The 27,345-nt window shown below is 34.4% G+C and overlaps 6 protein-coding genes across 11 annotated transcripts; 3 read left to right on the top strand and 3 right to left on the bottom strand.

The window, feature by feature from the left end:
• Positions 1 to 894: 894 nt before the first annotated feature.
• On the top strand, positions 895 to 2,723 carry LOC119840810 (FAD-linked sulfhydryl oxidase ALR). Its single transcript, XM_038367566.1, has 3 exons — positions 895 to 1,236; positions 1,590 to 1,783; positions 1,981 to 2,723. The coding sequence occupies exons 1-3, from the start codon at positions 1,111 to 1,113 to the stop codon at positions 2,141 to 2,143; spliced, it is 483 nt and encodes a 160-aa protein (XP_038223494.1). The 5' UTR covers positions 895 to 1,110; the 3' UTR covers positions 2,144 to 2,723.
• A 497-nt stretch (positions 2,724 to 3,220) lies between these two features.
• LOC119840822 (histone-lysine N-methyltransferase E(z)) lies at positions 3,221 to 12,350 on the bottom strand. Of its 2 annotated transcripts, XM_038367579.1 has the most exons (17): positions 12,070 to 12,350; positions 11,799 to 11,982; positions 11,380 to 11,595; positions 10,908 to 11,044; positions 10,445 to 10,602; positions 9,977 to 10,140; positions 8,804 to 8,818; positions 8,189 to 8,289; positions 7,643 to 7,784; positions 7,302 to 7,391; positions 6,956 to 7,086; positions 6,278 to 6,426; positions 5,606 to 5,712; positions 5,141 to 5,306; positions 4,185 to 4,375; positions 3,647 to 3,812; positions 3,221 to 3,474 (listed from the first exon to the last, which is right to left on the bottom strand). In XM_038367579.1, the coding sequence occupies exons 1-17, from the start codon at positions 12,142 to 12,144 to the stop codon at positions 3,414 to 3,416; spliced, it is 2,253 nt and encodes a 750-aa protein (XP_038223507.1). In that variant the 5' UTR covers positions 12,145 to 12,350; the 3' UTR covers positions 3,221 to 3,413. The 2 variants fall into 2 exon arrangements, with proteins under 2 accessions (XP_038223507.1, XP_038223508.1); XM_038367580.1 differs by lacking the exon at positions 8,804 to 8,818.
• Positions 12,351 to 12,583: 233 nt separating this feature from the next.
• Positions 12,584 to 16,005, top strand: LOC119828263 (cytochrome c oxidase subunit 6B1-like). Of its 2 annotated transcripts, XM_038350376.1 has the most exons (3): positions 12,605 to 12,719; positions 15,063 to 15,146; positions 15,721 to 16,005. In XM_038350376.1, exons 2-3 carry the CDS (start codon positions 15,067 to 15,069, stop codon positions 15,887 to 15,889), a joined length of 249 nt encoding a protein of 82 aa, XP_038206304.1. In that variant the 5' UTR covers positions 12,605 to 12,719; positions 15,063 to 15,066; the 3' UTR covers positions 15,890 to 16,005. The 2 variants fall into 2 exon arrangements, with proteins under 2 accessions (XP_038206302.1, XP_038206304.1); XM_038350374.1 differs by lacking the exons at positions 15,063 to 15,146; positions 15,721 to 16,005 and adding an exon at positions 12,947 to 15,042 and having other exon boundaries at positions 12,584 to 12,719.
• A 1,898-nt stretch (positions 16,006 to 17,903) lies between these two features.
• On the bottom strand, positions 17,904 to 20,048 carry LOC119828265 (oxysterol-binding protein-related protein 11). The gene is made up of 5 exons (XM_038350379.1): positions 19,714 to 20,048; positions 19,376 to 19,537; positions 19,030 to 19,127; positions 18,699 to 18,777; positions 17,904 to 18,479 (listed from the first exon to the last, which is right to left on the bottom strand). Exons 1-5 carry the CDS (start codon positions 19,900 to 19,902, stop codon positions 18,369 to 18,371), a joined length of 639 nt encoding a protein of 212 aa, XP_038206307.1. The 5' UTR covers positions 19,903 to 20,048; the 3' UTR covers positions 17,904 to 18,368.
• A 223-nt stretch (positions 20,049 to 20,271) lies between these two features.
• LOC119828264 (aprataxin and PNK-like factor) lies at positions 20,272 to 24,720 on the top strand. 2 transcript variants are annotated; one of them, XM_038350377.1, is made up of 8 exons: positions 20,272 to 20,509; positions 20,688 to 20,756; positions 20,998 to 21,262; positions 21,745 to 21,948; positions 22,531 to 22,664; positions 23,210 to 23,304; positions 23,772 to 23,938; positions 24,474 to 24,720. In XM_038350377.1, the coding sequence occupies exons 1-8, from the start codon at positions 20,411 to 20,413 to the stop codon at positions 24,668 to 24,670; spliced, it is 1,230 nt and encodes a 409-aa protein (XP_038206305.1). In that variant the 5' UTR covers positions 20,272 to 20,410; the 3' UTR covers positions 24,671 to 24,720. The 2 variants fall into 2 exon arrangements, with proteins under 2 accessions (XP_038206305.1, XP_038206306.1); XM_038350378.1 differs by having other exon boundaries at positions 20,273 to 20,509; positions 24,215 to 24,612.
• A 398-nt stretch (positions 24,721 to 25,118) lies between these two features.
• Positions 25,119 to 26,807, bottom strand: LOC119840797 (translin-associated protein X). Of its 3 annotated transcripts, none has more exons than XM_038367548.1 (5): positions 26,669 to 26,807; positions 26,336 to 26,396; positions 26,041 to 26,263; positions 25,436 to 25,839; positions 25,119 to 25,314 (listed from the first exon to the last, which is right to left on the bottom strand). In XM_038367548.1, exons 2-5 carry the CDS (start codon positions 26,349 to 26,351, stop codon positions 25,133 to 25,135), a joined length of 825 nt encoding a protein of 274 aa, XP_038223476.1. In that variant the 5' UTR covers positions 26,352 to 26,396; positions 26,669 to 26,807; the 3' UTR covers positions 25,119 to 25,132. The 3 variants fall into 3 exon arrangements, with proteins under 3 accessions (XP_038223476.1, XP_038223475.1, XP_038223477.1); XM_038367547.1 differs by having other exon boundaries at positions 26,652 to 26,770; XM_038367549.1 differs by having other exon boundaries at positions 26,665 to 26,764.
• Between the last annotated feature and the right edge of the window lie 538 nt (positions 26,808 to 27,345).

Genomic DNA, 27,345 nt, shown 5'->3' with positions numbered 1-27,345 from the left:
GCTGCGTGGCACAGGTAGTAAATCATAATTCACACTAATATCTCATCATATCTTTAAACGAGCAATTTTTGTATATGTATATAAAAGGAATCTCGGAATCGGTTCCAGAGATTTTCATGAAATTTAGTATATCGGGGGCGATAAATCGATCGTGTTTTATTCGTGTTTCATCCACTTAAACTTACTTTTTTAACAAATAGGTTTGAGTAGTCCCAATTTATTATGACTCTTCCTGACATCTATTGGCGAATAATAATACTATTTTTTGACGAATAATTAAAGTTAAAACAAAAAAAAAATACCAAGCAAAGCTCGGTCATCCAGGGACTCATAATTTAAGGAACTATTTAAATTACCCGCTTCACTAAAATGTTACTTAATAAATATAGAATAATATAGAATAGTATAAAATAGTATAATAAATATAGAATAGTCTGTCTTACAATAGACATACATAACTCTGGTAGAAGTTATATTCAAGACTATGTCTTTAATTGTACCTTACCACATTAGTGCTATTCGCCTGCCAAAAGTTGTTTCTTTACTAATATCTCGTCGAATCACGAGGGAAAAGTAAAACTAATGTGTAAATGCACCCTGACAATTCACTTAATGTTCTGGCATATACATTAACTAGCTGCGCTCCGCGGTCTCACCCGCGTAAGTCCGTATCCCGTAGAAATATCGGGTTAAAAAGTTACCTATATGTTATTCCAGTTGTCCAGCTGTCTACGTACCAAATTTCATTGCTACCGGTTGAGAAGTTTTTGCGTGAAAGAGCAACAAACACACACACACATCCTTACAAACTCGCATTTATAATATTAGTAGGATATTGCCATTTCTCAAAGTCTCTTATGTCATGCTTTGTCATTTCACACTTGTGTCATTGCTATTGTCAAGTGTCAGTTTCACGGTTTTATAAGGCTCTCCGGAGGAAGCGGTATCTTTTTTAAATTATTTCGCACAAGATCTCTTTAAATTAACTAGATACAAACACATAATGGGGACCAAATTGCGTACGTAGTTCAGAAATAATTTTATAAAGTTATTTAGAGATTGCATCACTAATTCAAGTATTGCACGAGCTCATGCGGTAAATATCTAATCATGCCTGCTCACCACAATGAAGAAGAGGATAAACCTTGCAGAGCATGCAGTGATTTTAAATCTTGGACTAAAAAGAATAAGTCCAAGGCTACGCCGTCAAGCAAACCTGAAGAACCAGCCGCTCCTGTAAGTTAATTTCGTAAGCCGAAACTTCTAGCAAGTTCTAAAAGTATTATACAATCTTTTGATAACAGAATTAGAACATCATTATGGGACTAATGTTTTTATTTAAATTTGAATTATTAACGTTTGACTGAATGTTATGGTATAAATAAAGATTTCAGTTTATAAAAATTCTAACAGGAATAATCTTTTCTTACTTAATTTATTTTAAAAATGAATAAACATATTAACTTGTTTAATATTAATAGTACATTTACTATAAATATTTCATCAGGCATAAACCTTAATTTAATACAACATTATTACTAAATGTTACAACTACTACATGTTATATATATAAACTTATAAACTTTCAGCCACCAACAAAAGCCAAAGAATGTCCACTAGATAAAGAGGAGTTGGGGACATCAACCTGGGGATTCTTGCATACAATGGCCTCATACTACCCAGAGAAACCAACAAAGTCACAAGCAGATGACATGACAAAGTTTTTCAACATTTTCTCACAGTTCTACCCGTGCGAACCCTGTGCACTTGACTTCCAAGAGGAGTAAGTTTCAGGAACTGTTAACTTGACTTTTAACTGCTTGAGCAATATGAAATATAACAGAAATCTAAGGAATACAAATAATAACAAATTTATTCTCTATACAAAAATCTAAGAACAGCTACCTGCCTTATTGCTTTTGACTAATTTATTCTTGGCCATAATATTGTTCTCATGTTGATTGACTGTTACATTTTCAGTATCAAGAAAAACCCACCAAAAACGAAATCAAGAGAAGAGCTGGCAAAGTGGCTCTGTGAGAGGCACAATAAAGTAAATGTGAAGCTGGGCAAACCCAAGTTTGACTGCAGTAAAGTACATGAGCGATGGAAGGACGGCTGGCTGGATGGATCCTGTGATTAGCAGAATTCACAGCAAAATGTTGCTTTACATTAATAGAAGTTGTATGAAATAAGTGATATTACAGTTACCAAATACTGCTCAAAACAAATTTATATTTATTGATACATTTTTATGGTTCCTATTCTATACTTTGTTAACTCAATCTAATTTGTGCATGCCTTTTACCTCAATGAGATTGCAGTGTCTTATATCAGAGAGACAAGTGCCCTCATATGAAATATTTTTTTGTATTGTGTATCTGACGTGTACCAGAAGTATTTGAATGACAGTGATTAATAATGAGGTGAATTAATATAGATAAATCTTTTTGGTCTATTGTCAAGCATTTACAAAAGAACAATAAATTTCCAATGGTTTATTAAAATAGACATTTTTAATGCATTTATTCCATGTTTAACAAAAGGTAAATGCAACATTTTGGTTGTGAATTAAATATTTATGTGAATCGTTTATTAAATGCCTAGATAGTATTCAAGTAGACCTAATGACCGTGTGCTTTAGCTAGGTCTTGTGATGTGAATTTTAAAATGTACAATTTGTATGTATATATATTTACTGTTAAATAAAAATATTGGAAGTATGTATTGTTCCTGTTATGAAACCCTACCATGATCATCTCTTAACTTTTTAGCAATTAACATAATTAGTATAGCTTATTAGAAAACATTTGTGTACTAATATTTTTAAACTCATTTATTTATAATTGAAAATAAAATTACCTATTCATAATTATTTATTGAATTAATGCACTTGCCAGTAATTTTTAAGCAAAAGTGTAGAATGTCATAATGACCAACCATATATTATATATGTATTCATGGTGATTTGTAATAAAAAATATATTCTTTAGGCTTATGCCGATTGCCAATTATTGTTAAGTTGAGTTATATGTTATGACGATTACTTGTCGGAACAGAAACAGACCGTCAAATATAGACATACTGATATATAAGATTGCTTATGTTACTCAGTAAAGATGTAGATTTCTAATTGATAAATCAATAAAATCTAGATTGTGGAAGCTTATGTCCTAAATGAGACATGGAGAAAACAAATAGGGAAATAAACAAAACGCATTTTTTTCATAACTTCATTCACAAATAAAGGATCAACTGAAGAGAACATGTCATATTCTAAATAATGATTATGCTTGAATTATTCAAGAAAAATACAGTTAATTAGATAACCTCCTCCATTTTTGAAGTTCAATTCATAATGAAACATTTAACGTATAAAAAAAAAGTAAAAGTTAATAATAACTTGAAGCAAATCATAAGAACTCCATTTCTCGTTCGATGCCGACAAATTTGAGTTGCTCTGTTGGTCCATATCTGAAATACAAAATTTAACATACATTTTTGTTTAATTATTTAAATTTGGATAACTCTCTTCCAAAAACATATTCCAAAGACCAATAAAATACTCAGATTTTTCAATAATTTCTGATTCCTGCTTTACACGCCTAAAAGAGATCCTCTGAGAGACTCCTTTTCCCTTCCTCACCTGTAGTCGAAGAACAGCTCCTCCCCGGGCTGTATGGCGCGTTTCGCGAAGATGCCGATGCGATGGTCGCCGTTCACCATCATCACCTTAGCGTAGCAGTTCGGGTTGATGGAGTGGTTCGCGAAACGGATCTTGTTGCCTTTGCGGGTGGCGTCCACCACGAAATCTGGTTATACACGTAATATATATGAATGTGTGTTACATAATTTTTAAAATAAAAAAATTTAATCATTCCGATATAATAATAATTCTATACATAATTAGCCGCCCGCCCCCGTTCCACCCGTGGTACGTGTTAACCCACCGTATGAACCTTCCTTGTGCCTTAACAAAAAAGTTAAAAAAAAGTCGAGCCAGATAATAAATAAACAGTCTAGTTTACTTAGTCCCTTCACATAATATTACACCCGTCAAAAATGATAATCGTATGCGTGAGAAAAAAATGAAGTCGGACAGAATGACGCCGTAACGCGTTACGTAACGAACCGGTTTAACCGCCCATAATAAGTCGTCAAAAGCAATATAAACACTCCCTCACCATTATTGAGGTTGAAGAGGAAGGAGCACATGTACTTGTCGTACACCTTCCCGCGGCGGTCCGCCTCGTCCTGCGAGATGATCTCGCCGCAATACTCCGAGATGAACTCGTTCTTGTGCGCAGCCTCCTTGAGGAAGATGCCCCAGCCGGCCACGTCGCTCGGGGCCAGCAGCAGGTGCTTGTGCAGACCTCTGTATACATTATGATATAACGTGTGAAATGGTATTAGAGTGACGTCACATTACACGTCCGCGTTACAAGCGATGTGCCCATGTGACGTCATAACGCATGCTATACGTCTATGTTCAAGTGCAAGTGATATTTAGATAGATTGTATTCTTTATTGCACACAAGTTTACATTAACACAAGCAAAAGATAAATTATGTACAAACGGCGGTCTCAACGCTAGGTAGCGTTCCGTTCCAGACCTACCATATAAAACGAAAAAGAGAAACATTTAAAGATGTGGGTGAGCACTAATGTATTTATTTATTTTATTACACTTTAACAAAAACTTATGTAACTTTTGTAATTTATTGTGATAGTCGAGCACGCTTCGGCACGAATTGGGCCAGCTCGCACCGGGGAAGTACCATACCTCCACAGAAGACCGGCGTGAAATAGCATTCTGTTGTGTTTCGTTTGGTGAATGGGGGAGCCGGAGGCCCATATCCCTTTCCTTACCCTCCGAATTCTTTTTCTTTATTCCTCTAATCAATCTTTTCCTTATCCCTTTCCAATTTGAAGTCGGCAATCCATGTGGAGAGGCGTAAGGTCTGCAAACGACGTTACGCCTCCCGAATGTTCATGGGTGGTGGTAGCACTCACCACCAGGCGACCCACCAGCTCCATTGCCGATGGTGAAATAAAAAAAATAAAAAAGGAGCACAGGCGCGTGCGCAGGCGGTAGTGCGCAGGTGCAGGCACGCACGCAGGCGCGCACGCAGGCGCGCACCTCTGCACGGAGACGTTGCGGCAGTAGACGGGGTGCGGCGCGGGCGGCGCGTCGGCCCCGCACGCGGTGCACAGGTCGGGGTCGCACTCGCGCACGCCCAGGTAGCACGGGCACTGCTTCGTGTTGCACTGCGCCTTGCAGCGGCACCCCGGGAACCGGTTCTGGCCTGCGACCGCACGTACATGGATCTCAACACTTGATAGGTTACGTTAGGTTAGGTTAGGTTAGCCAGCATATTTTCCCGACCGATTCCTGTCAGGTTGCTTATTTGTACAACGGTTTTTTATCGGTAATTTCATATGTTAGATTTGAAGTGACGCAAAATTGTTTTATTCATAGTTACCCCCTACTATGCATTTAATACATAGCAATTTTTTTTTAATAATCTACACCATTTAATAAATTGGCAATATATTACAAATCCAACATTTTACTCTAAAAAACATAAAGCAAGCGTATACTAACAGTCGCTGCTGCACTGGCAGAACTTCTCGCAGAAGTTCTGCGACTGCACGCACGGGCACAGGTTGTCGCACGGCTGGTTGGGGTGCTCGCACGGCGTGTAGTTGTACCTGCGGGGGGTTCGGTGGGGTTTCATATTGTTCCTTACGTATTTTAAATTAAGTTCATTAACTTTTCCAAAATGAAATCTTCAATGATTTGTAAAACGAGACAGCTGTTCAACAATCAATTACGCCAATATTAATATTGTAAATTGTTATTTTTTAAGAACACGTAAAAAATGTTTTGAAATTGTTTGTCTAATGATATAATATGTTAAATAATAATGATAAAAAAATCAACAATAACAAATAAATAAAAATAAAGCACACAGTTTAAGAAAACTGTTCAATTAGTACAATCATATTTGTAGAAACGAAAGCCTGTGTTTAGTTTGAACAGTTTTGCAGGCTTTAGAATCCCTGTCGCGGATGAACCAGCTCAAATGGCTCCTTCACTACAGTTGCTCGACGGAACACAGTGGGATTTTGGTCAGTAAGAATCCGACATAACCCATGGCAATTCCCTCGGGAGCCGTTTGTATCTTGCAAGATTACCACACTAAAAAAGGCTTTAGAATCCCTCATAATCACATGATCCTACCGGCAGTTCCGGCTCGGAGGAGCAGGTACTCACACGTGGTGCGAGGCGGAGTCCTTCTTGAGCTGCACCTTGCGGCAGTGCACGGACCAGAGGCGGTGCTTCTTCTTCTTCTTGCGCGGCGGCGTGCGCTCCGCCTCCGCGCCGCGCGCCTCGCCGCCCGCCACCAGCAGGTGCCGGTACACCTGCCCGGCCCCCAACACACGGAAACATCAACGATTTGACCCACAACCACCGAATGTCATAAAAATCAATAAAGCATATGGATAGTGTATACAAAACAAACAACAAAATACGAGATGAGAAATTTTATAGAGTAGAAAAATTAGATTACGAAATAGGAAGTCGAACCCGCGTCGTTCGCCTACCGCTTAACCTCTTAGTCACACGTGACGATTTTCGTAGCCATATATGAATGCTATAAATTAAAAATTAAGAAAAAAATTGAATTTAGGGGCAAAATTGAATGAACTTGCTCTACTATAACTGATGGTAACAGTGCAGAAGGAAAAATTCCTTGTTCCTTTTAATATTTTACTTCTTATTCCCTATATTCCCATGAACTTCGTATTATTAAGAGAATCATTTCTGGATTTTTAAATGTGTATTTTCAATAAACAAAACAAGACAATGCGCACAGACTGAAAATTACTACATCTATTAGGAGTACTGTTAAAAAGTTATGTAGCAAATGAACAGTTTGAGGTCCCTCACCTGCTGACAAGTCTTGGAAAGCATCAGTTGCGCAATAGCGCAGTAGTTGTTGGCAAACACTTTGTGTAAAGCCCGGAACAGCGACTGGTCTGAACCTGTCCATTCTGCGTCTGGATCACCTAATGTTAGACCTGGGGGAAAAAATTGGCCGGTTTTGAAAATAAATTCTCTTTTAACCTCAACACTTTTAACCTCAAAGAAAAGAAATGGTAAAATATCTCTTTCTCGGTAAAATTTTTCTTTTGAAGAAAATTTTCTGAAAGTAATCCAAGTCTTATTTTTTAGCTTTCTTAGTAAAATAATGAACTACTACATACACTCTACATACATCTTCATTTGAACTCACCAAGAGCATTATATGCCGGCTCAGTGGCTTGGTCACCGCTGTGTTTGTTGGCCCATGTGCTGTTACTGTTGCTGGAATTACTATTACCACCTGAAAAAAATAAGGTTTAATAGTTGTTAATGTTGCCATAAAAAGTCTAATTATGATATAGTTTTATATCCTACAGTGTGACTTTATCTATTTCAAGAAGACAAATTCATCATCTATAGAGAACCTTACAAACTATATACCTAATCATTGTAACAAATTTAAACAAAACAATTGTAACCTTATTCCTAGTGTTTTATCTGTTTATATTAGTCAAGAATCTTTTAAAGTATGAAAGGGACGGACAAATTCACCTTTTTGGAATCGGTTAGAATCATTGCTGTCTTCAGAAGACGCGTCGTTTGGAGAGTCGAGGGCTTTAGATTTATCATCAGCTTCCGCGTCTCCCGCTTCTCCTAGAGCTTTCTCGCGAGCCAGTTTTTCGCGCATACCATCCTAAGTACACAATTTAAATTTATAATATTTATAACATACCATTCCATTTTTGTATAAAAACAAGAAAAAACTACCTTCCATGCTTTTCTTATTGCCATAAATTTCTAGTGTGATAAACTACGATGTTTTCTTGTACAGGATTTACAAAATTTCAATTAATAAAATATCATCCATATATGCGAAGGGATTCAGGTGTTAAATTATATCAGACAGACGGAATTTATTTCGAATTTTCAATATAAAACACCGCATCACATAAAATAAGGAAATAGGCAGCATTGAAATTAGATATTTTAGGTAGCAAACTTCTTTAAAGCGCGTAAATATTTCCAAATGCATATCTAGTACTTTTTTTAGAATAAAATTACAGAATTAAATAAACAGTTCCTATTATAATAACTTACCAATAACACGTAACAGTTAGGTCCACACGGCTCGGAGAAAGGTTTCAAGTCTGGTCCCCTTCGTTTTGACAAATTAGGGCGAGGGTGGCATGCCTGGAGACCTGAATTTCATTGTAAGTTTCATAAATGTACCCCAAAGACAAAACCTTACGAAGCGTCAAAAAAAAATTGGCAGTAAAATTAAAAACTAGAATAACAAATGTAAAATGACAGGGAGAAAAATAAAGTATGATTCATTTCTACATATATTTAGTAAGTGCTTAATAAATACATATTAATATATATGTATGTCAGCAGATAATTTATATAGGTAAGTTTTTAATAATGAATTTTGAAAAGATACAAGAATAAGATAAATAGATTTTTGCCAATTTTTTCTTCCTTGACTTTAAATGCCAATTCTTGCCTATATTTCCCTCGTTGAATTTGGGTCTATAAACAATTTTCAAAACCATGAAAGTTATTTTGCCAATTTTCATTTCATATACGCCCATTATTATACATAAATAAACAGATATATTTAATGAAACAAACAACATTTAAACGAAATATAAAATGGAGATGATAGCAAACTCAAGTATGGGTTAGGCGAACTAGATATTCACAGGACCTTACCTGTTGTCTGACTTCCTGTCAGCCAAACAGAATAATAATAGCGTAAGGCCTTTATATAGTAAACTTAAAACTTAAGATATTAAAACAATTACATATACTACGTATTTTTACTTTTTATATATCTTGATAATAATCAAATAATAGACACAATTGACTACAAATATCTAGTATAGCATTCAATCTAATCCACTTCCTACATATATTGTAGACACATAAGGATCTCAAAAGCTTGAGTGGAAAATACTCTTACTAACAACATAATAAAATCATGACTCCCAATCCCTATGATTGTCATTGAAAACTTTTTTTTACATAAAACTTTTCCTTGGCCTAACATTATCCAACACAGTGAACACAAAGTCTGGTCCAAAAAAATCTCCATAGTCTTAATAATAATAATAATTATCAACCTCTGATTTACATTTCTTATTTATTTATAAATGATTTGTAACAGAAAAAAAATTGTAATATGTCTTCTTTCGATCTGCTTATAGAGAAAAGGCTGCAGGCTGACTCAGATCTAGAGCATATTTGGTCATATATTATAAATCAACAATTCCACCTTTCGAAATAGACAATGAATCAATTTGAAATAATTTAGAATGCTGTTAAAGTTGATAAGTCCTTTATTCTTTTTAGTGCATGCGAAATTCCAGTAATTTTTTTTTATACAGTTCTCAGGATATCATGGCTGAATAGTTTATTTTGACTTTTTATTGTAATGACCTTCTTAAAATCGTGTGTACTCACAGTGTAGAATGTGGAAGGAATGCATGGTCTGGTGCGCAGTGTGTGAATTCTGGAAACTGTTTACTCACACCGGCAGTCGTTCTTAACGGAACAGCGGCAGAAAGGCATGTGGACGGAGTACATGGTCTGGTGTCGGTACAGTCTGGTTCGCTCTGTGTGTGTGGTTTGGCGAGTGTTTCGGCGCAGGAAGCAGTCGTACTTGAAGCAACGGCGGCAGAACAGCGTGAGGAAGGAGTGCATGGCCTGGTGTCGATACAGTCTGGTGCGCACTGTGTTTCTGGTCTGCCGAGTGTTTACTCACGGTGTATGAAGTAGTCGTACTTGATGCAACGGCGGGAGAACATCGTGTCGAAGGAGTGCATGATCTGGTGTCAGCACAATCTGGTCTGCTCTGTGTGTATGGCCTGGCGAGTGTTTACTCACGGTGCAGGAAGCAGTCGTACTTGAAGCAACGGCGGCAGAACAGCGTGTGGAAGGAGTGCATGGTCTGGTCGCGGGAGACGGACTCGGCGAGAGGTCCGTCAATGTTGGGCGTGCACTCGGGCGGTAAGGCGTTGGGGTCGCTTCGAGATGTCAGCTCTATGTACCTGTAAAGGTCATATGAAAATCACAATACATAAATAATATAGTAGTTTTGTGTGATTTTTTTTTGTTTATTTAAAATTCAAATTAAAATACATTTCACACATTCATACAGTTGAACTTTTTATTATAGATATATAGTTTTAAAACAACAGACAGCCTTTTACAGATTTTCATGAGTAGCAAATAAGTATAGAACAAAAATTGTAAGCTAGTACACAAATCAATTTAATAAGATTCTGAGTGTATTATGACAGTCAAGCAGTGTGCGGATTTAATAGAGGGGTATAATAAAGACAAACAACTCACTTCTCCCTCAACTCCTGAGCAGTTCCTTTGTCTGGAAATTGTGAGCTGATGGCTTGAAAAATTGTAAAGATTGGGAACTGTTTCTCATTTATGATCTTTTTCTCTGCATCTTTATTTTCCTCTTTGTCCTTATCTTTTGTGTCTTTCCCAGTATCTTTCTGTATGTTGGAATTAATTTGATTTAATATATTTGTGAAATAAAATATAAAAAAATTAGAGTCAATAAAAAGAGGCAATTATTCAAAGATCTTGTTATGCTACTAATTTGAATTCTAGTTGAATATGCTTCTATATCCACCATCCATACCAGTATATCTTGATAAACAGCTTTTGATACAAAAAAATTATAATAACTAAATCCAATTAGACATTGGTACAGACTATTTATTCCAAATTCTGAAACACTAGTAAGTTAACAATTAACATCACAAAAGAATTCCTATACTTGTAAATGAATACTCACATCCTTATCTTCCTTTGAGTTGCAAGATTCCCTTCTACTCCTTTCCTCCGCAACTTCATCCTTCGTCTGGAAGCTCATCAGAGCATGAACCAAGTCGACAAACAGTTGATCATCTATGAAACCACCTTCTTTGTCACCTAGAATGAGAATAAATAATAAATACTGTTATTATTAACCAACAATCAAAACAAGGGATTTGGTGCACAAAATGCATGCTCTTCATGTTACTGGCATACTTCTATGCCTAATTAGATCGTGTGATTGATGAAATAGATAATGCATTTGTATCTACATTAAATCAGTTAAAATACATAGGTAAAGAATATATATATATTATAATATTCATTTTTATGATGAACCTGATTTCTTTTAGTGTCTGATCAGTCTGTGACCAGTTGTTTTTTGATTGTTTAGTTCACTATAAATTAAAATGTTGGTTAGTTTTATTTATTCATTCATTTGTAGGACATACCATGCACCTTCCCATCATAGTTCTTAATCAATTCTTCAATAAACGTTCCATCCTGATCCAGTACCTCATCACCCATGTACGGTATATTATGAAGGACAGTCTCATCTTCCACCATAAAGTTCTTCTGTGTCGGAGCCCATGTGTACATAGTGGGGATGGGGTTTACCGAGTTGATAATGCGTATCGGTACTTGCTGCATTGTTACTACTCCTGATGCTATGGGAAATTGGAAAATATCATTGAGTATTCAATTTGCCTAATATGTTTTACTTTAAAATATATATGTTACAGATATTTCCACTGTACTTTGCAGTCAATTTTTCCTATAAAAAAGGTATGCTATTGTATTTTAGTTCAATAAACATAAATTATTGTAACACATTGTGAACAATTTATAGATTAAATGTTTGTTTTGTTACCATCAGTGGAAGTAACTTCTGCCCTTTTCATAAGACTTTCGTGGCTTGAACTTGGTCCAGGTGCTGGCCAGTAGGGCCTTCTGCCGCGTTCTGAAGTTTCATTTTCTCGATTTTCGACCGCCTCTGACATGATCCGTAAATTTCGCGCCCAAGCCACCTTTACTTCGTCGGCGCGTTTGAAACGCTTTGCAACAAAGAAAAGAATAATTTTTAACATGTGTATTATAAATGTCAGTATAAGGAATGGTGATATTCTAGAATAAAAGCTTACCTTTACTTGTCGGAGACGCATATACTCCGATTTGATTCTTTTTTTCCATTCTGCCGAAACTTTTGATTTACTCATGGATCAATATTGGTAATGACGTTCTTATAACGTAATATTTAGTGCTTTAGTGCAGCCAATAATTCAAATAAATGAATTTAAATACGTTAATTAATTAAACTTTAAACCATTTAAACTGTCTTTTCACAATCCTGGTTCCTGTTCCCTTCTTACAATATTCAAAATAGATACAAGTACGGAGACGCCGCACACCACAGCTTTTAAATGACAGTTGACAGCTGACATTCACATTTCACAATCAACAAATAATAGATAGATAGAAGGGCTTTACCCCAAAATTAAAAATTGTAGTTATTTGATTCATTCAATTCAATTCAATTAATTAATTATTCTAATGAGATGAAACAATAACTCACGAACTTAATTTTGTACAAAAACAAAGAATATGAATATCTAAATTTCAAAAATTGTCTGTGGTATACAAAAATTGAATAGGTGCCTACATTTTTTCCTATTCATTTTATAATCTATAATTATTAGTTCTATATTGTCTATTAACTTATGTGAAGCGAGTGTGTTCGCTGCCATTTTCTCTCAACTGATCTTTATTGGAAAATAAATTAAATACCAAAAAGGTAAGCTTATTTATCCAGGTACACATTTTTTCGTTTTACTTGCTTTTATTGTAACACATGCTTAATCAAATCATATTTTCATTACGGCTACGAATTACATTACGTAATTTGTTATTCCTCGTCATAAAATATTTAACAACGAAACATAAATAATGATTGATACGTGAGCGATCTCGAGCTCGGAATGTAGAGTTGTTGTCTACACCGAAAAGTTGTTCTGTTTGTAGGTGTGTGCGTATCCTACAAACTGCCGCAGGTTATGCGAAGAGGCTTGTATAAGTATGACCTCGTATCGCAACGAGGTGGGTGCGTGGGACGGCGGGCCGCCCGGCGCCGAGGGGGACTACGCCCCGCCGCACCCGCCGCCGCTTGCTGCGCCCATGCCCACCACAGATCCATGGACTGGGGTCAGCTACAGTCAGTACCCGCCCCAGTACGACTACCAAGCCTACGGTGCCTCACAATATGGTTATAGTTACGATTCTTCCGCCTACTATCAAGGGGCAGATGGTTATTATGATGCTACTAGAGCTAATTATCATACACAATATCAAAGTGGCTATGATTATCCTAAGTCTCATGAGCGACCCGAATCTTCGGTCGATACTAGAAGCTATAATCGTCGAAGACATTCTCATCGTTCAAAGTCTAGAAGTGTTTCACCTTATAATAGACGTGATAGGGAGTATTCTAGGAAACGGGAAAGTAGCTATGAAAGACATTCAAAGAGTAGGTCTATATCAAGGCGTAAATATACACCAAGTGACAGATCTTCTTCAAGATCGAAATCAAAATCGTATTCAAGGTCTCCAGCCAAGGAAAAGAGACGCTCGGCTTCATCTGAATCATATACATCAAAAAAATCTTATAGGAGTAAGAGTGGGAGTGACAGGTCATTGACTCCCCCTATGAAAAGAAAATTGTCACATTCTTCAAATCATTCAAGCTCAAGGAGCAGTGCAAGAAGATCTAGAAGTGTATCTCCTCGAAGTAAAACCGAAAGGCATAGGTCCCGAAGCAAGTCTCCAATTTCAAAGGATAAAAATGGGTCAACAAGCAAAGAAAGAAAAGGCAAAGATAAGAAGCAAAGAGATGACTATACACCACCTAGGCGCATCACACAGTCACCCTCGCCAAAACCACGTATAAAAGTTGAAAGGGCGTCAGTAACACCACCAAAAAAGAAGAACAAAGAACACAGATGTCTTACACCTAAAAAACATAGAGATAGTTCTATAACACCACCGCGTTGTTACGCAAGAAGTTCTTCTAGATCAAAGTCGAGATCCTCGCGATCAATCACGCCGAAACCGAAAGAAAGATCACGTACAAAGTCACGGCGCCGGTCGTCGTCAAATTCGAGTGAATCGTATGCTTCCCCAAAACGCTCCAGATCAATATCTAAAAAGCGTTCGAAACGTAAAAGTCCATCTAAAGATAGCTCTCGTAGTAGAAGCCGTTCTAGAGATCGTCGAAGGAATAAAAGTCCATCAAAGTCACGTCGATGGTCAGCCACTAAGAGCAGGCGCACCAGGAGCAGATCCAGAAAATCACGATCAAGATCACATAGTTCTCATTCCAGAAGCAGGAGTGGTACTAAAACCCCGAGCGAAGATGAACGACGCGGACAATTCACAGTGGCAGATAGGAAACGCTACTGGAAACTGCACAGAAGTAAGCAGGAACAAAGAAGAGCTGAGAAGACTCCAAGTAAAGAAATTAAACCTCCTCCAGGAGCCATTGAATCTACTAAAGTAGATGACATAGAATATGGTGACCCACCAGAGGTAGAAGGGCCTAATTTTGCAGAATTACTTCCCCCACCTGACCAATTTGCTGTGGGACCCTCCAATTCAAAAACAAATAAGCCACCATTGCCAATACCAATCAAAAATGATGGAAGCTTTTTAGAAATGTTCAAAAAAATGCAAGAAGAAACAAAGAAAGTGGAAGAAGTTAAAAAAGTGGAAATTAAAAAACCAACCCTTCCCTTCATAGGAAAGAGGCGTGGTGGAAGAGTTCTCAAGACTGGATTAGTGAAAAAAGCGAAAGCTATTGACGAGCAAACAGTAGACAATACACCTAAAGATGCATGGTCTCTTTACATGCAAGAAGTCAAGAAATATAGAGAGACGTCTTGTGAAGAAGAGCGTAAAACGAGACCTCTGGTCAAATAGTTTTATTTAAGAATATAATTATGACTTGCATAACATTGTAATTGTTATTATTTTTTTAATATCATTTGCATTAATTGTAACCTTTGTCAGTGTGATTTCTTTGCTGTAACAAAAGAAACCTTAATAAAGTATAATGAGTATGACTATTCATTCTTTTTCATTACAGCAAAATGCCTGAAATGATCAAAACTGCTGCTGACATCAAAACAGCGCCTTTCGACCCACGTTTTCCTAACCAAAACCAAACAAGGTAAAATTTTTTAATAATTTGTTATCCGCATGTGGAGACTAAAGGATGTCAACATTTTCTGCAGTTGACTATGGGAGCAGCATACAAATTACTTCAAATTTCTTTGACTTTGATCTTTAATCAAAAGACTATTTATTATATGACTATTATATCGTAGTCTATCCCTTTGTATACTATAATAATAATAGGTGAAATTAATAAAATGTTTATTCTAATATATGAAAATATTTAATGACAGCTATTAAAGTCTTTAGGAAAAATGTCTTTGATTACAACTCTGGAATTATTTATAGTGACTTACTATTAAAATGTTTTTTATTGAATGGAAAGTTTATTACATGTGCATTGAAAACAAAATCATGACATTAGGTAGCTGGTACTATTTGGTTGATATTAACATTTAGAACCAAACATAAGGAATAGCTCATTATAATATATTTATGTCAATGTATCTGTCATTTTAAAACAAACATGCCACACTAATAAATTATTAAGAAATCCTGTGCTTATGATTTATTCCACACTACTTAACATTACAATACAAATTTTAAAACAAACATAAAATATTTTCCAGGCACTGCTACCAAAGCTATGTAGACTTCTACCGTTGCCAGAAAGTGCGTGGAGAAAGCTACGAGCCCTGCAATTACTTCAAGCGCGTGTATAAGTCGCTGTGCCCCAACGAATGGGTCGATAAGTGGGATACACAACGTGAAGAGGGCACATTCGCAGGAAGAATCTAATCTTCCATCGCCTAGTATTTGTTAATTTAATTTAATTCCCCGTTAGGGTGGCTCGTGATGTAGAATTAAAAGGTCAGAGTACACCTGAGTGTTTTATTAAACGTTGTTTTGATGGATCGTGTTGTTTTGTTTTTAAGCAGTTTGCCATTTTTCGCTTTAATAGTTTTAAACAGATACAAAAAAATTGAAATTTTTTATAAAATAAACTACATATAGTAGTAGTTCTTAAAATGTCGAAAAAAACAACATATAATATAGTTCTTTCAAAGTCGTTTAATTTTATAATGCGTTATTCACACACAAGATCCTAAGTATTTCTTTGTTTTAAATAGTAGGTAGCACGTAAAAGTTCGTAACGTTTATTTATTCAAACAGTTTCGAAATGACCTAAGTAGACATATCTAGGTGATGTTACAGGTGTACATAGCCATTCCAGTAATCGATTCGCTGCATTGCAGGCTAGGTTAGGAGGATACGATAGGTATTGTAGCAAATGATGCCGCAACGGCTCCAAACAATTTTAATACTATATAAAATACTAACTGCACGCTCCGGCTCCCGGGAAGTCATTTATCGTAATTGAAATATATCCTATTTTGTCAGTTGGATAAATGTTTTCCTAGTAATGGCAATGTAGGGTAATAATGGATTTAAAAGTTGCCTAATTACATCACATATCAATTTCATATTACATTAACTATCTACTTGGGACAATCTCGTCAGAAACGGTCAAGCTATTTCAGAGGTTAGTCCAAAAAAAATGAAAAAATTTCCATACCATGCATACATCTATGTTATGTAAGGATTTAGTAAATGGTTATAATGCAAACCGACACTAACTTTTTTATTGGTATCGCTTGTATTTTGTTATCTGTGATATCTGTGATACGGATTAGTTAATGGCTAATGCACTGCAAGGACAAAAATTTACGCGATCTCTGTAGCGTATATGAAGATAATTGAAATAACTACACATTACTCAAAATAAAAAAGACAAGCAACATTCCGAAATGTTTATTTAGAATCATCAAAGCTATTCAAATAGGTCCAGGGAAAGCTCCTTTTCCGCGAAGTTCATCCCAGTGTTCTATCCAAAAATTGGGACAAATCGTTTCAAAATACCTTTTAAAAATTTTGCAATCATCGACATCCCCTAGAAGGCGTGTACACTTGTAATAATCGCAGTAATTATCGTAGCAGGCTCTAAAACAAAACATTAGATTTTGAGGTTAACCAACCTTATTTTTATCTTTTTTTGCAAATCGAAATGACTTCAGTATTCATTGTATTAATGGATATAAATTTTCCATTCGCTGGTTTCAATATCCATTAAGTATCTGCAAAGGTTCTTAGACAAAGTGACCTTCTCTAATGGTTCCCTCAATCTAATCTCAATCGGATTAGCCTGTAGCGTGAAATAATTATAATATGTTCATACTACAATATTCTCACTGTATAGTTACGTATACAATTTATATTCAACGGTTCTATATATAGGTTTAGTTTACCTTTGAGTAAATGCATTAGATTCGCTCTAACAAGGTCTACCGTCATTTAAATACGGTATCCATGGTAGGTATATAACGGTAGACTTACTTGGTTTGATTTTGAAATGGATATCTAGGATCGATTCGAAGCGTTCTAAATTCTTGATCACACATTTTGATTGATTTTGAATTCTTTAAATATATTAAACACCTACGAAAAATGATCTAAAATTAATTGATTAGATTGGTCATCTTCAAAATTTGAAATAGAATGATAATAAAAGTTTACTCTTTAATTTATTTATATTGTGCCAATTACTGAATACAAATTCATAATCTAAGGTAGATACATAAAAAGGTTTTAATACAAGATATAGTTTGTCGCCAATTCAATGGAGGATTTAAATATCCCGAGTTGGTTCTGAATGCGAAATGAAATGAAATCATTGGAATGTATCCTTAATTAATAATTTGTTATAATTTTATTATTCGTAGTACTTGGACTCGGGATTCATTAATAATGTACATTTTTGTAATAATTCTTTATTTATCATAAAGTCAGTTTCATAAAATGATGTAAGCACTACTATTTTATAAATAAGATTTAAAGTATTACAAATCTATGGTGTATTTCGTATTGTTATGTGCATTGTCTATTCTTAGATATAAACTAAAATTTGCAATAAATGTGCATGACAATTATCAATAATAGATATAGTCAGTCACAAAACATTTGTAAATATTGGGACATTGCGTATTTCATCATGAGGATTGGTTTCTGAAATATATTTATGCTGTGTATTTTAACCCTAAAATAAAAATAATATGGAAATATTTACAATAAATATGAATAATGACTATATTATAATAACATCTTTTTAGTGATAATTTTTTTTTGAGAAATATTTACATCATTAGTAAAGATGTACATGTAATTTGTGTACAACTCAAATAGACGTACTTAACCTATTTTTGATTAAAGATATAAAGGATTAATGATTATCATTGTTGGAATTCTTTATAGAGGCAGTTGCATATTGCTGCTGACGTAGTAAAATGCCTAAGCATTGTAAGAGACATTGCATGCTTGCTGCAGAGGTTGCCTGTAACAAAAAATTAAAAAAAAAATGATGCATATTGATGAAATTTTGATTTCAATACACAATCTGCTCTTGAAATTGTGTTGAGTATGTACAATTTTATTGTTTTTAAGAGCAAATACCCACACTATATCTTAGGAATAGTGTTGAGATGTTAATTTAATTTCTAAAAGAAAAGAAGCTTTAGACATCACAATATAAATACACAAGGAAAAACTTTACCTTAAGAAGTAATAAGTCTGGGTCAGTGTGAGGGAATGGTGAATCAGATGACTCAATGCATCTTGCTAGGGCTGCATCGCTGAAAACAAACACAAGTCTAAAAGTATGAATTTTGTTAAAAACATACAGGCTTACAAGCAATGGGCACTTTTTATTTTCAGATGTTTTTATATAAAACCCTTCACAATATAGTTTAAGAAGGTATTTTTTGTATTTAATTTAATATGTTATTTCTTAGTATACTGTTCTTTCTCTTAATAAAACCTAAATGTGTCAATAAATTTGAAAAATATATTGTTTGTTTTCATGTCATGTGAGAATCTCAACATACCTTAATTCAGTTGTCTGTAGCTGTTGTCTAGCTGATGCCATAGCATCATGTACGGCAAGTTGCTCTCGCGGTTGTAGAGGTGGGTTTGCTCCCATTGCCTATGAAATGAATGCTTTGTAAAATGTTGTTGTTTTTATTGTACAACATACTAATTAATACAGCTATAGTTTACTCTATTTTCTAAAATTAGGTTGTGTTATTGGGGATTTATGTTTATTTTAGATATACTAACAAAATGTGCTTGGTTTTATTGACAAACAAGTTGGTAGTGTTTGTTTGTACAAAATAAATATATACTTTTTTCATTTCAAACATGATAACATGCTAACTATAACACTATACACACCTTAGTATGCACTTCAGCAATTGCCCTCAAACCATTAACCCACTCTTGACGAGCTCTTGCATCAGTGGCTCGTAGTTTCAACATATCACCCGACGCACAGTTAATTGTGAACGTCTTGGAGTCTTCATCGCTCGGGCATATCACTGCACCAGCTAAATGTGCCTGGCATTTTAAAGTTATGTTATAAAGCGTCTATCCTACTTGTGTGATAATAGGTGATTTTTTTATTAATTTTAGTTGCATCCAGCGTAATTATTATAAACAGAACATATTCGTTTACTTATAAAACTTATCCATACATAATAATGCTTTAAGATAATTACACAAGAAATACTCACTTCTCCTCTTGCAGGTTGACCAGGCTGAACAGTATCTCCGGGCCCATCAAACAGATAGTATGAGAGTACTCCAGTCTCTGGATCAACCGCAAACCACCTCTGTTGCCAGCCCTTTACTACATTTGTATATTTGTATAATTGTCCCGATAGGGGCCGGTGAGAGCCCAGACATGATGTTGCTTTGATCATTTTAATTCAATAGGATTTTTACAACATTATTTAAATTAAAATATGGAACTAAAGTCATAAATAGACGCAAAAATTAAGCAAATCGTGAAGTGGTCAATAAAATACGAAAAATAGAAACAACAGCTGTCTGCATTCGACTGACATTTATGTGTCAATAAATTTAGATAATATCACAGATAATGTACAAATTACTCTGATCAAACTTATGAAAGATTGATTATACGTGATTCTAGTTTTATGTTAACTCTAATAACGATTCGTTTATTAGTTTACTATGCAGTTTTTTAACACGGTCAAAGGTGTAAAATCGATTCAAACATCTACCTGTCAGTTACCTGGCTGTATATATTCTGTGATTGTAGTGCGCTCTGACGTCTGACTCATTAGGCACTGACAGCAGTAAACAAATATGGAATATCGTTATCAGTAAACGTTAATTATTCAATTTTATTTCATTAAATGTTTCTACTTACTATCTAAGTTGATCTGAAAAATAATAAAGAGTAAAATGGTTATTAAGCTTATAAAGATCGATTCTACGGAAGCTGCTAAAATAACTCTATCCATTGGTTCTCATTTATTTGGAAGGGGCAAACTTTTGAATGTAGTAAGTTGATTTAAGCTATCCTTTTAGCGAAAAATAAACGAAGAGAGCGCAAGAAAAATAACTTTTTTCGGTATCTTAAAAAACTACTAGAGAGCGACAAAATTTTGCAACTTATAATTATGTGACATTTACTTGAGCAATAACTTGTTTTTACGGAAAAACCCATGTTTTATTGCAGGAAGATAAAAGAGTATCGAGAAAGCATGGTGAACTTATAGTCAACGAGGATAAACTTATTGTTAAGGCAGTAAGTACTTATTTAAACATTCGTAATTCCACACGAAACTAGTAAATACAAAAATAAAACATGTTTGTACTTTTACTATGTTTTATGTTTGAAACTGGACTTAATTAATATATATTTTATTAAGTATATATATACATTTTACAGCTTAGTTTTACCTTAAAATAATATATACCTATTATAGGATTTATAATGTTATGATTTAAATACTGAAATACTGGCAATTTTACTTTCATATTTACAGCTACACCAAAATCCTTGTTTCTACAAAAAAGACAAGAGTGACATACAGGTATTAAAATGTGATTGCGAAGTCGATTTATCTAATGGCGATAGGTTTGGGTTATTACCAGACTCACATTGGTTTGAAATTATAATCCATCCAACAAATGAACAAGATGCTATTGAAAGTGAAGAAGTACATGAACAAGAAAACACAGAAAATTACGATGAGACTGTGGATGGAACAGTGTGTAATGAACGGTCAGATTCGCCGGTGATAGACTTACGTAGGTTTAAGAGACATGTTACTATATGCATGTTAAATAATAAATATAGCTAATGAAAGCACAAACACTTTAATCATAGAATCAATTAAATTGTCTTTCTTGAAATTATTCAATAAAAAAATCTTGTGATAATACTCAGGATACTAAGATGAGCTTATAAAATTATTGCATTGAACTACATCCTTGATAAGTGTGCAAAGATTTTTGAGTGTAAATGAGTTGGTTACATACAAAGATATAGATGAATCTTATGTAAGAGTGTTAAAAAGCACTAACAAATGGTATTATCAAGATCATTAAAGACAATTTCAACCATGAAACTAGCATAATGACTAGCTTTTAAGGGTTTTATAACAGTTATGCATAAATATTTATTTATTATTATGTTAAAGTTGCTTCATACATAGAAGCATTTAGAAATTGAGCTTGGATTTAAAATAAAATAGAAAAATAGTTTATTTAATTTATATCTTGTTTTATAGAACAAGTAAATTTCGTAAGTGAAATGGACAATCCCGCACAGACAACAAGCAATGAGCACTCAAATACAATTGAAGATACAAATACGATAGAAAACGATATGTCTGTAGAAGACGCAAGTACTGAAGAAAATGAAACAACTGTAGAAAACCCCCCAGCAGCAGAACCACCAGCTGTTGAAACGACACCAGAAAATTCAGGAACAGGTATTGATATGTTAATATTGCAGTTAATCAGTCTCTTTGTAATCTAACGGGCGAAATTACAAACTGTCGAAAAATTTCGACCCGTAACATCTGCTTGTAAAATAACATAATGTTTTACACTCTAATGCAAATATATTCCAGATGTGATCCACCCTTGAATGCCCATTTCACAACAATAGATTACTATGATTATACATGTTATTGTGTATAATTAGTGTACGTCAATATCACATTGGGTTCCTCCTGTGAAGATATTTGGTGTGTAAATAAATAATAAATTAATTCTATAGAAAAATAATGCGTTTTATTGTAAACACTAGTACACAAGTTACTATATATTCCGAGTATCTATCCCGCGAGAATGTAATCTAGCGGTGTTTACAATTTTACGGTCACATGCATAAAAGCTGAAGAGTTTGTTTGTTTGAATGCTTTCATCTTAGGAACTACGAGTAGTTACTAGGAGTAGACAGCGAGTAAGACTCAATATTCTTTCATGATATTTATGTATGTGATCTCTGTGCACATATAAAAGGAGCGTCAGTTTCACTCATTATTATATAAAATGCTTGTAAATCATAGATGCAGAAGAACCAAAATCACCACAGAAACGGAGTCACAGCCCTGAAGAAGACAATGCGAAGAGAGTCAAATTGGAGCCATCTGATGTGAAACAAGAACCAGTTGATGTTAATCCTGGCCCAAGCGATAGTGGGGTAAATATAATACTGCTGAAATCTTCTTTATTTATCAGGAATCAATTATTAATTATTTTGGTATGTGGATATTTGTTTAGGTAAAGCAGGTTCATTAACATACTAATGTTTCCACACAATTATAATTGTTTTTTTTTTGTCACAGTCGGCAATGGAGCTGGTGGGACGCCTGATGGTAAGCGCTACCACCGCCCATGAACATTTGTAGAGGCATAAGGTCCGTTACAGACCTTAAGCCTCTACAAATGAATTGCCGACTTTTTGGGAAGGGATTAAGAAAGGTTTGTTATAATATGATCATTAAGATGTTCGTTGGTGAATAGAACTGTGTTTAGCTAAAACTTAACGTATGAGTAGGTATATTTTAAACATGCTTTTAATAGGTTTACATGTGTGTTTCCAAGTCCTTTAGATTGGACTTTAATTAAGCATTTTAGATTATTTTTTAACTGTATTTAACAATACAAATAATACATTATTTTTCAAACTTAACTACAGGCAAAATTAGTTATTTTATCGTATTATAACTAAATTGTACATTCCAGAATGCAAATGCCAATAATAATGGCATGCCACCATCACCACAGAAGCAACCAAATAATCTCAGAGAGAGATGTTACTATGGGGCAAGGTGTTACAGGTAAAAATTATGTAATTACTATTTTTTAATTACATCTTTGCATGATCTTTATGATCTTGATTTTAGACACGCTCATTACATGGTACATGGTATAATTTTTCAGTCTGGATATAGCTAATTTTACCTTTACCTAGAGCTAGAGTTTACCTTTTACCACATTGTACCATCTCATTCCCATGTTTTTTTGTATATTCCTATTCACCACGCGGGCGAAGCTGCAGACAACAACTGTGTGAAGTTTAGAATTCATCTCGATTATGTATTTTCAAGAACTAATTTTTTACCTTTTATGTAAAATTACAGTTTGTGCTATGATTGTTAAATAACTCGTCGAATAATTGAATAAAGTATTTTAGTATTATATTAGATGATGTTACATCCTACCTAATATAACCTTCTGAGTTAGATTGTTAATTTTGTAAATTTAGACCACAAAAAAATAAACAAAAATAATCATCAAATTTCAGACGTAATCCCCTACACATGGCGCAATTCAGTCACCCCAAAGACCCGGACTGGGGAACTGGGGACAAAGGGGAATGCCCATACGGGGCTAATTGCAGCAAGCCCCACCAAAAACATTGGGACACGCACAACCACCCTCCAGGGGTTTGCCGACCGGTTAATCAAGGAGGTGAGTCTATGGTTAATGTTTATTGTCTGTATTTTTTTTTCTTTAATTTAATTTTAATTTTAATTCTGTTCATATATATTACCTACAGTATAATTTAGCACAAGTTTTTATATTTTTGTAAACTATGTTGACTCAAGTATCATATATTACGTAGCGGGGTATTGCGGTTATTTCTTTATGGGTAATTTAATAATCTGATTAAATTGCATTGGTGCAATGGAAAGAAATACAGAAAGGCCGCTAACCAAATATTACTATTGACATTTTTATTTCCAGTATGCGTACAAAGAAACGGGAAAAACATATATATTAGAGCAAACACAGTCAATATATACGACGATCATATAGAGGCGGAAGATTCCGATGGCGACAGTGTCGATATAGACTATGAATACTAACAAATAATATGTAAAAAAAAACTTATAAATAACCATGAACCACAATAATAATAAACGAAACATTATGATTAAGACGTCGAAAAAAATCATGTAAAAATGTGAAGAAATCAATATTCAAAGTTAAAATTGTCTGACAGGTGGACGGAAAAATAAGAAACGCAGATATAGTACAAGCGACGATAGCGATGGAAATGTTCAGAATTTGATTGTTACTGGGAAAAGAAAGCGGAAAACAATCCAACGGAATATGCCCAGCTCTGAATCGGAGGAGACCGACCCTTGGGGGTCTGATGCAACCGATGAGTGGCAACCGGATAGCAATGATCTTGTTTAAGTTTGGAATGATCTGTTTACTTGTTGATAGAAATAAATAATATTTTTGTATTTGGTACTTTTATTTATTTTGCAGATGCCATGTATTATGACACACTTCTTAAGACTGTAACAAATAAGAACATATTTTATATTATGACAAACTATTTTGTTTTACATGTATGTAGTTCGCCGTAAGACTGTCAAACCGTTAGAATATGATCTAACTCGCGAGACAAGTGGATTTTACAATTAATCTGCGGATTATCCATTCACCACAGCTTGAAAAAAAACTTACACCACATAAGTTACATTCTTTATAAAATATATCAAGATGAAGATGTGTCTTGTTAATTCCTTCATTACAAAATAGTATAGATATAAAAATTTTGAAAAGAAAATGAACTAATTTAATGCAATATAATTGAATTTGGAATGCTTTATCGGCAAAATATAAATAAAACAGCATATAATCATAAATCATTTAATAAAATCCCTCATCATCTGAATGGTTATGCTCCCAATCTGGTTGATTAGCCAGCAACAAAGTGGGTGGTGCCTCGCCCCCGCGTACGCGTAATGCATACACAGCTGATTCCACTTTGAACACGTTACTGCGCGTAGCTGACATTTTGCGTGCTAATTCTTTACCAGATCCAAATAAGCCTGAAATTTTGTGAAGAATGTTATATACTAAGGATAAAGAAGAAACACAAAGGAAATTGTGTCAACACTTCCATTCATGTTTATTTTTTAAAAACGGGAGAAAAAAAAGAAACAATTTTACCCAGATATCCAGTGTAAAGATCTCTCACAGCCTGACAGGAGTCAAAGCACTCTTCACTATCTCCACTAGAAATGCTATTGATTGCCTTCCTCATCAACTCTCCAGTTAAATCGGCCAAACCTAGCATGTAATCTAGTTGCGGCAACATTGTTGTCACACTTCTATCTTCAACTTCATACACCAACTTCTTCTGTACTTCTGGCCATGTGATAATTAATTTTTTCTCCATAAATGAACATAATGTATAAGCTTCAATAAACTCCTGAAAACCAGCAGTGATTGCACGAGAATGTAAATATGCCGGACTGTTTTCCAGCTCTAAACCAATGCTTTTGAAAGGACCCTGGATAAGTTTTTGAATACGCTCATTTGCTTCGTTTATTGCTTTCTCAGTGGATTCTTTTCTAAAATGGATGTACAAGTTAGTAAGTATAAAAGTTTATGAGAATGAATGTTACCCTTTGTTGCAAAAGCACATAAGCTACTTCTAAAACCATGGGCTTGATAACCTAATAAAATGTTAGGGCTTAATCCGTCAGGACTGTTGATTTTAATGCACATGGCCAATATTTTATGTGTTTTTTTTTATTATTAAAAATGCTTACGTGATAGACGAATGTAGAAGAAATATAATTCTTTTACTTTCAATTGTTATATCACGAGAGAGTTTAACTAATCTTTCATGCCTATCTTGACGATCGTTTAGTTTTTGAGCAGCCGACTTAAACATTTGCAAAACAGGACTATCATCAGGTAATGAAATAGCTGTCTCCCTAGCTACAGAAGACAGAGTATGGTGATTTTTATTCCTATTGCCGCGAAATTTTCCTGTAATAATGTTAAATTGTGATTAATCAATGAGTTGGCAATATATAAAAAAAAACCAAGTACAATACATACCTCCACGACCTGACATTTTTATAAGATTTATTATTGACCAGCTTCTGTCCGCGACTCCAACCTAAATAAACCAATTTACGATGAAAACTGAAACTACATATGTACTATTATATTTACAAAATTATTTACAAAAAAAATATCAGAACAGTCTTAGAAATGACATCAAATCCAGTAATCACATATTTGGATTTGGTATCGATTCAGTAACACCCCCTGCTATTTATTTTTCTAATATTTTCAATGTACAGAATTAACCCTTCTACAGATTTATTATATGTATAGATATAGAAAAGAATATCATATTATATTTAATTACTTGCAAGCTCTACCTGCCTTCTATTTACCCGTATACTACTCTCTGCTTGTTTCTAATTTGTTTTTACTTTTGAATTGAAAACAAAGCACAAAAATATGTCTACCACAGAGTAAGTATAAATAACTGATTGCAATAGCATAGTAGATATTATAGAAAGCATTTCTTAGACTGTGGTGATAGAGTCCTTGTACTTACAAAATTATGTCAGCATGTAAAATAATAAGGCCAGTATTATTTTATTCAAATGTCTTTAATGTTGCGGAAATTATATCAACACTAATTAAAAAAGCTTATATTCAGACAAGTGCTAGAATAATATAGTAGATGATACAGGACAGTACAGACAAAGATTCTTCGGATGAGTAATATCGAGTTTCTTGTCGATTCTCCTCGGTGGAAGTGACCTTTCGAATCAATGTTAGTTTTTAAAAATTACATTTCATATACTTGTATAAGTTTACATTAATAATAAAAAATTTAGTTATTTTAGTTTGAAAATAAAATAAATAAAATACTGTTCCTGTTAATTTTAGTCTTGAGTATGGATGTTTCTCAATTAATTTTAAAAGCTTATGAATAACATTTTCTATCAGTTATCCAGCAGACATAGTCCAGTTAAATGGTGGTACACGAAGTGGAACGTGTTAATTGTCTACACACATTTATTTGAGCATTTTAGTACAAACTTTCGTTT

This window comes from Zerene cesonia, chromosome 7, assembly GCF_012273895.1.
Source record: "Zerene cesonia ecotype Mississippi chromosome 7, Zerene_cesonia_1.1, whole genome shotgun sequence".
In the NCBI taxonomy this organism is placed as follows: domain Eukaryota; kingdom Metazoa; phylum Arthropoda; class Insecta; order Lepidoptera; family Pieridae; genus Zerene; species Zerene cesonia.
This window is presented reverse-complemented; position numbering and strand designations above follow the sequence as displayed.

What these genes read in the sequence shown, in the direction of transcription:
- LOC119840810 (XM_038367566.1), top strand. Translation starts at nt 1,111, where the DNA reads ATGCCTGCTCACCACAATGAAGAAGAGGATAAACCTTGCAGAGCATGC. An exon ending in CTGAAGAACCAGCCGCTCCT is followed by an intron (nt 1,237 to 1,589) that starts GTAAGTTAATTT and finishes ATAAACTTTCAG; the next exon opens with CCACCAACAAAAGCCAAAGA. An exon ending in GCACTTGACTTCCAAGAGGA is followed by an intron (nt 1,784 to 1,980) that starts GTAAGTTTCAGG and finishes TTACATTTTCAG; the next exon opens with TATCAAGAAAAACCCACCAA.
- LOC119840822 (XM_038367579.1), bottom strand. Translation starts at nt 12,144, where the DNA reads ATGAGTAAATCAAAAGTTTCGGCAGAATGGAAAAAAAGAATCAAATCG. An exon ending in CTAACTGTTACGTGTTATTG is followed by an intron (nt 7,785 to 8,188) that starts GTAAGTTATTAT and finishes TTGTGTACTTAG; the next exon opens with GATGGTATGCGCGAAAAACT. An exon ending in GCCGGCATATAATGCTCTTG is followed by an intron (nt 7,087 to 7,301) that starts GTGAGTTCAAAT and finishes TTTTTCCCCCAG; the next exon opens with GTCTAACATTAGGTGATCCA.
- LOC119828263 (XM_038350374.1), top strand. Translation starts at nt 13,001, where the DNA reads ATGACCTCGTATCGCAACGAGGTGGGTGCGTGGGACGGCGGGCCGCCC.
- LOC119828265 (XM_038350379.1), bottom strand. Translation starts at nt 19,902, where the DNA reads ATGATCAAAGCAACATCATGTCTGGGCTCTCACCGGCCCCTATCGGGA. An exon ending in TTGCTGAAGTGCATACTAAG is followed by an intron (nt 19,128 to 19,375) that starts GTGTGTATAGTG and finishes TTCATTTCATAG; the next exon opens with GCAATGGGAGCAAACCCACC. An exon ending in CAGACTTATTACTTCTTAAG is followed by an intron (nt 18,480 to 18,698) that starts GTAAAGTTTTTC and finishes TTTTTGTTACAG; the next exon opens with GCAACCTCTGCAGCAAGCAT.
- LOC119828264 (XM_038350377.1), top strand. Translation starts at nt 20,411, where the DNA reads ATGGTTATTAAGCTTATAAAGATCGATTCTACGGAAGCTGCTAAAATA. An exon ending in ATAAACTTATTGTTAAGGCA is followed by an intron (nt 20,757 to 20,997) that starts GTAAGTACTTAT and finishes TCATATTTACAG; the next exon opens with CTACACCAAAATCCTTGTTT. An exon ending in ACCAGAAAATTCAGGAACAG is followed by an intron (nt 21,949 to 22,530) that starts GTATTGATATGT and finishes TGTAAATCATAG; the next exon opens with ATGCAGAAGAACCAAAATCA.
- LOC119840797 (XM_038367548.1), bottom strand. An exon ending in CTTCTACATTCGTCTATCAC is followed by an intron (nt 25,840 to 26,040) that starts GTAAGCATTTTT and finishes CATCCATTTTAG; the next exon opens with AAAAGAATCCACTGAGAAAG. An exon ending in TCTTTACACTGGATATCTGG is followed by an intron (nt 25,315 to 25,435) that starts GTAAAATTGTTT and finishes ACAAAATTTCAG; the next exon opens with GCTTATTTGGATCTGGTAAA.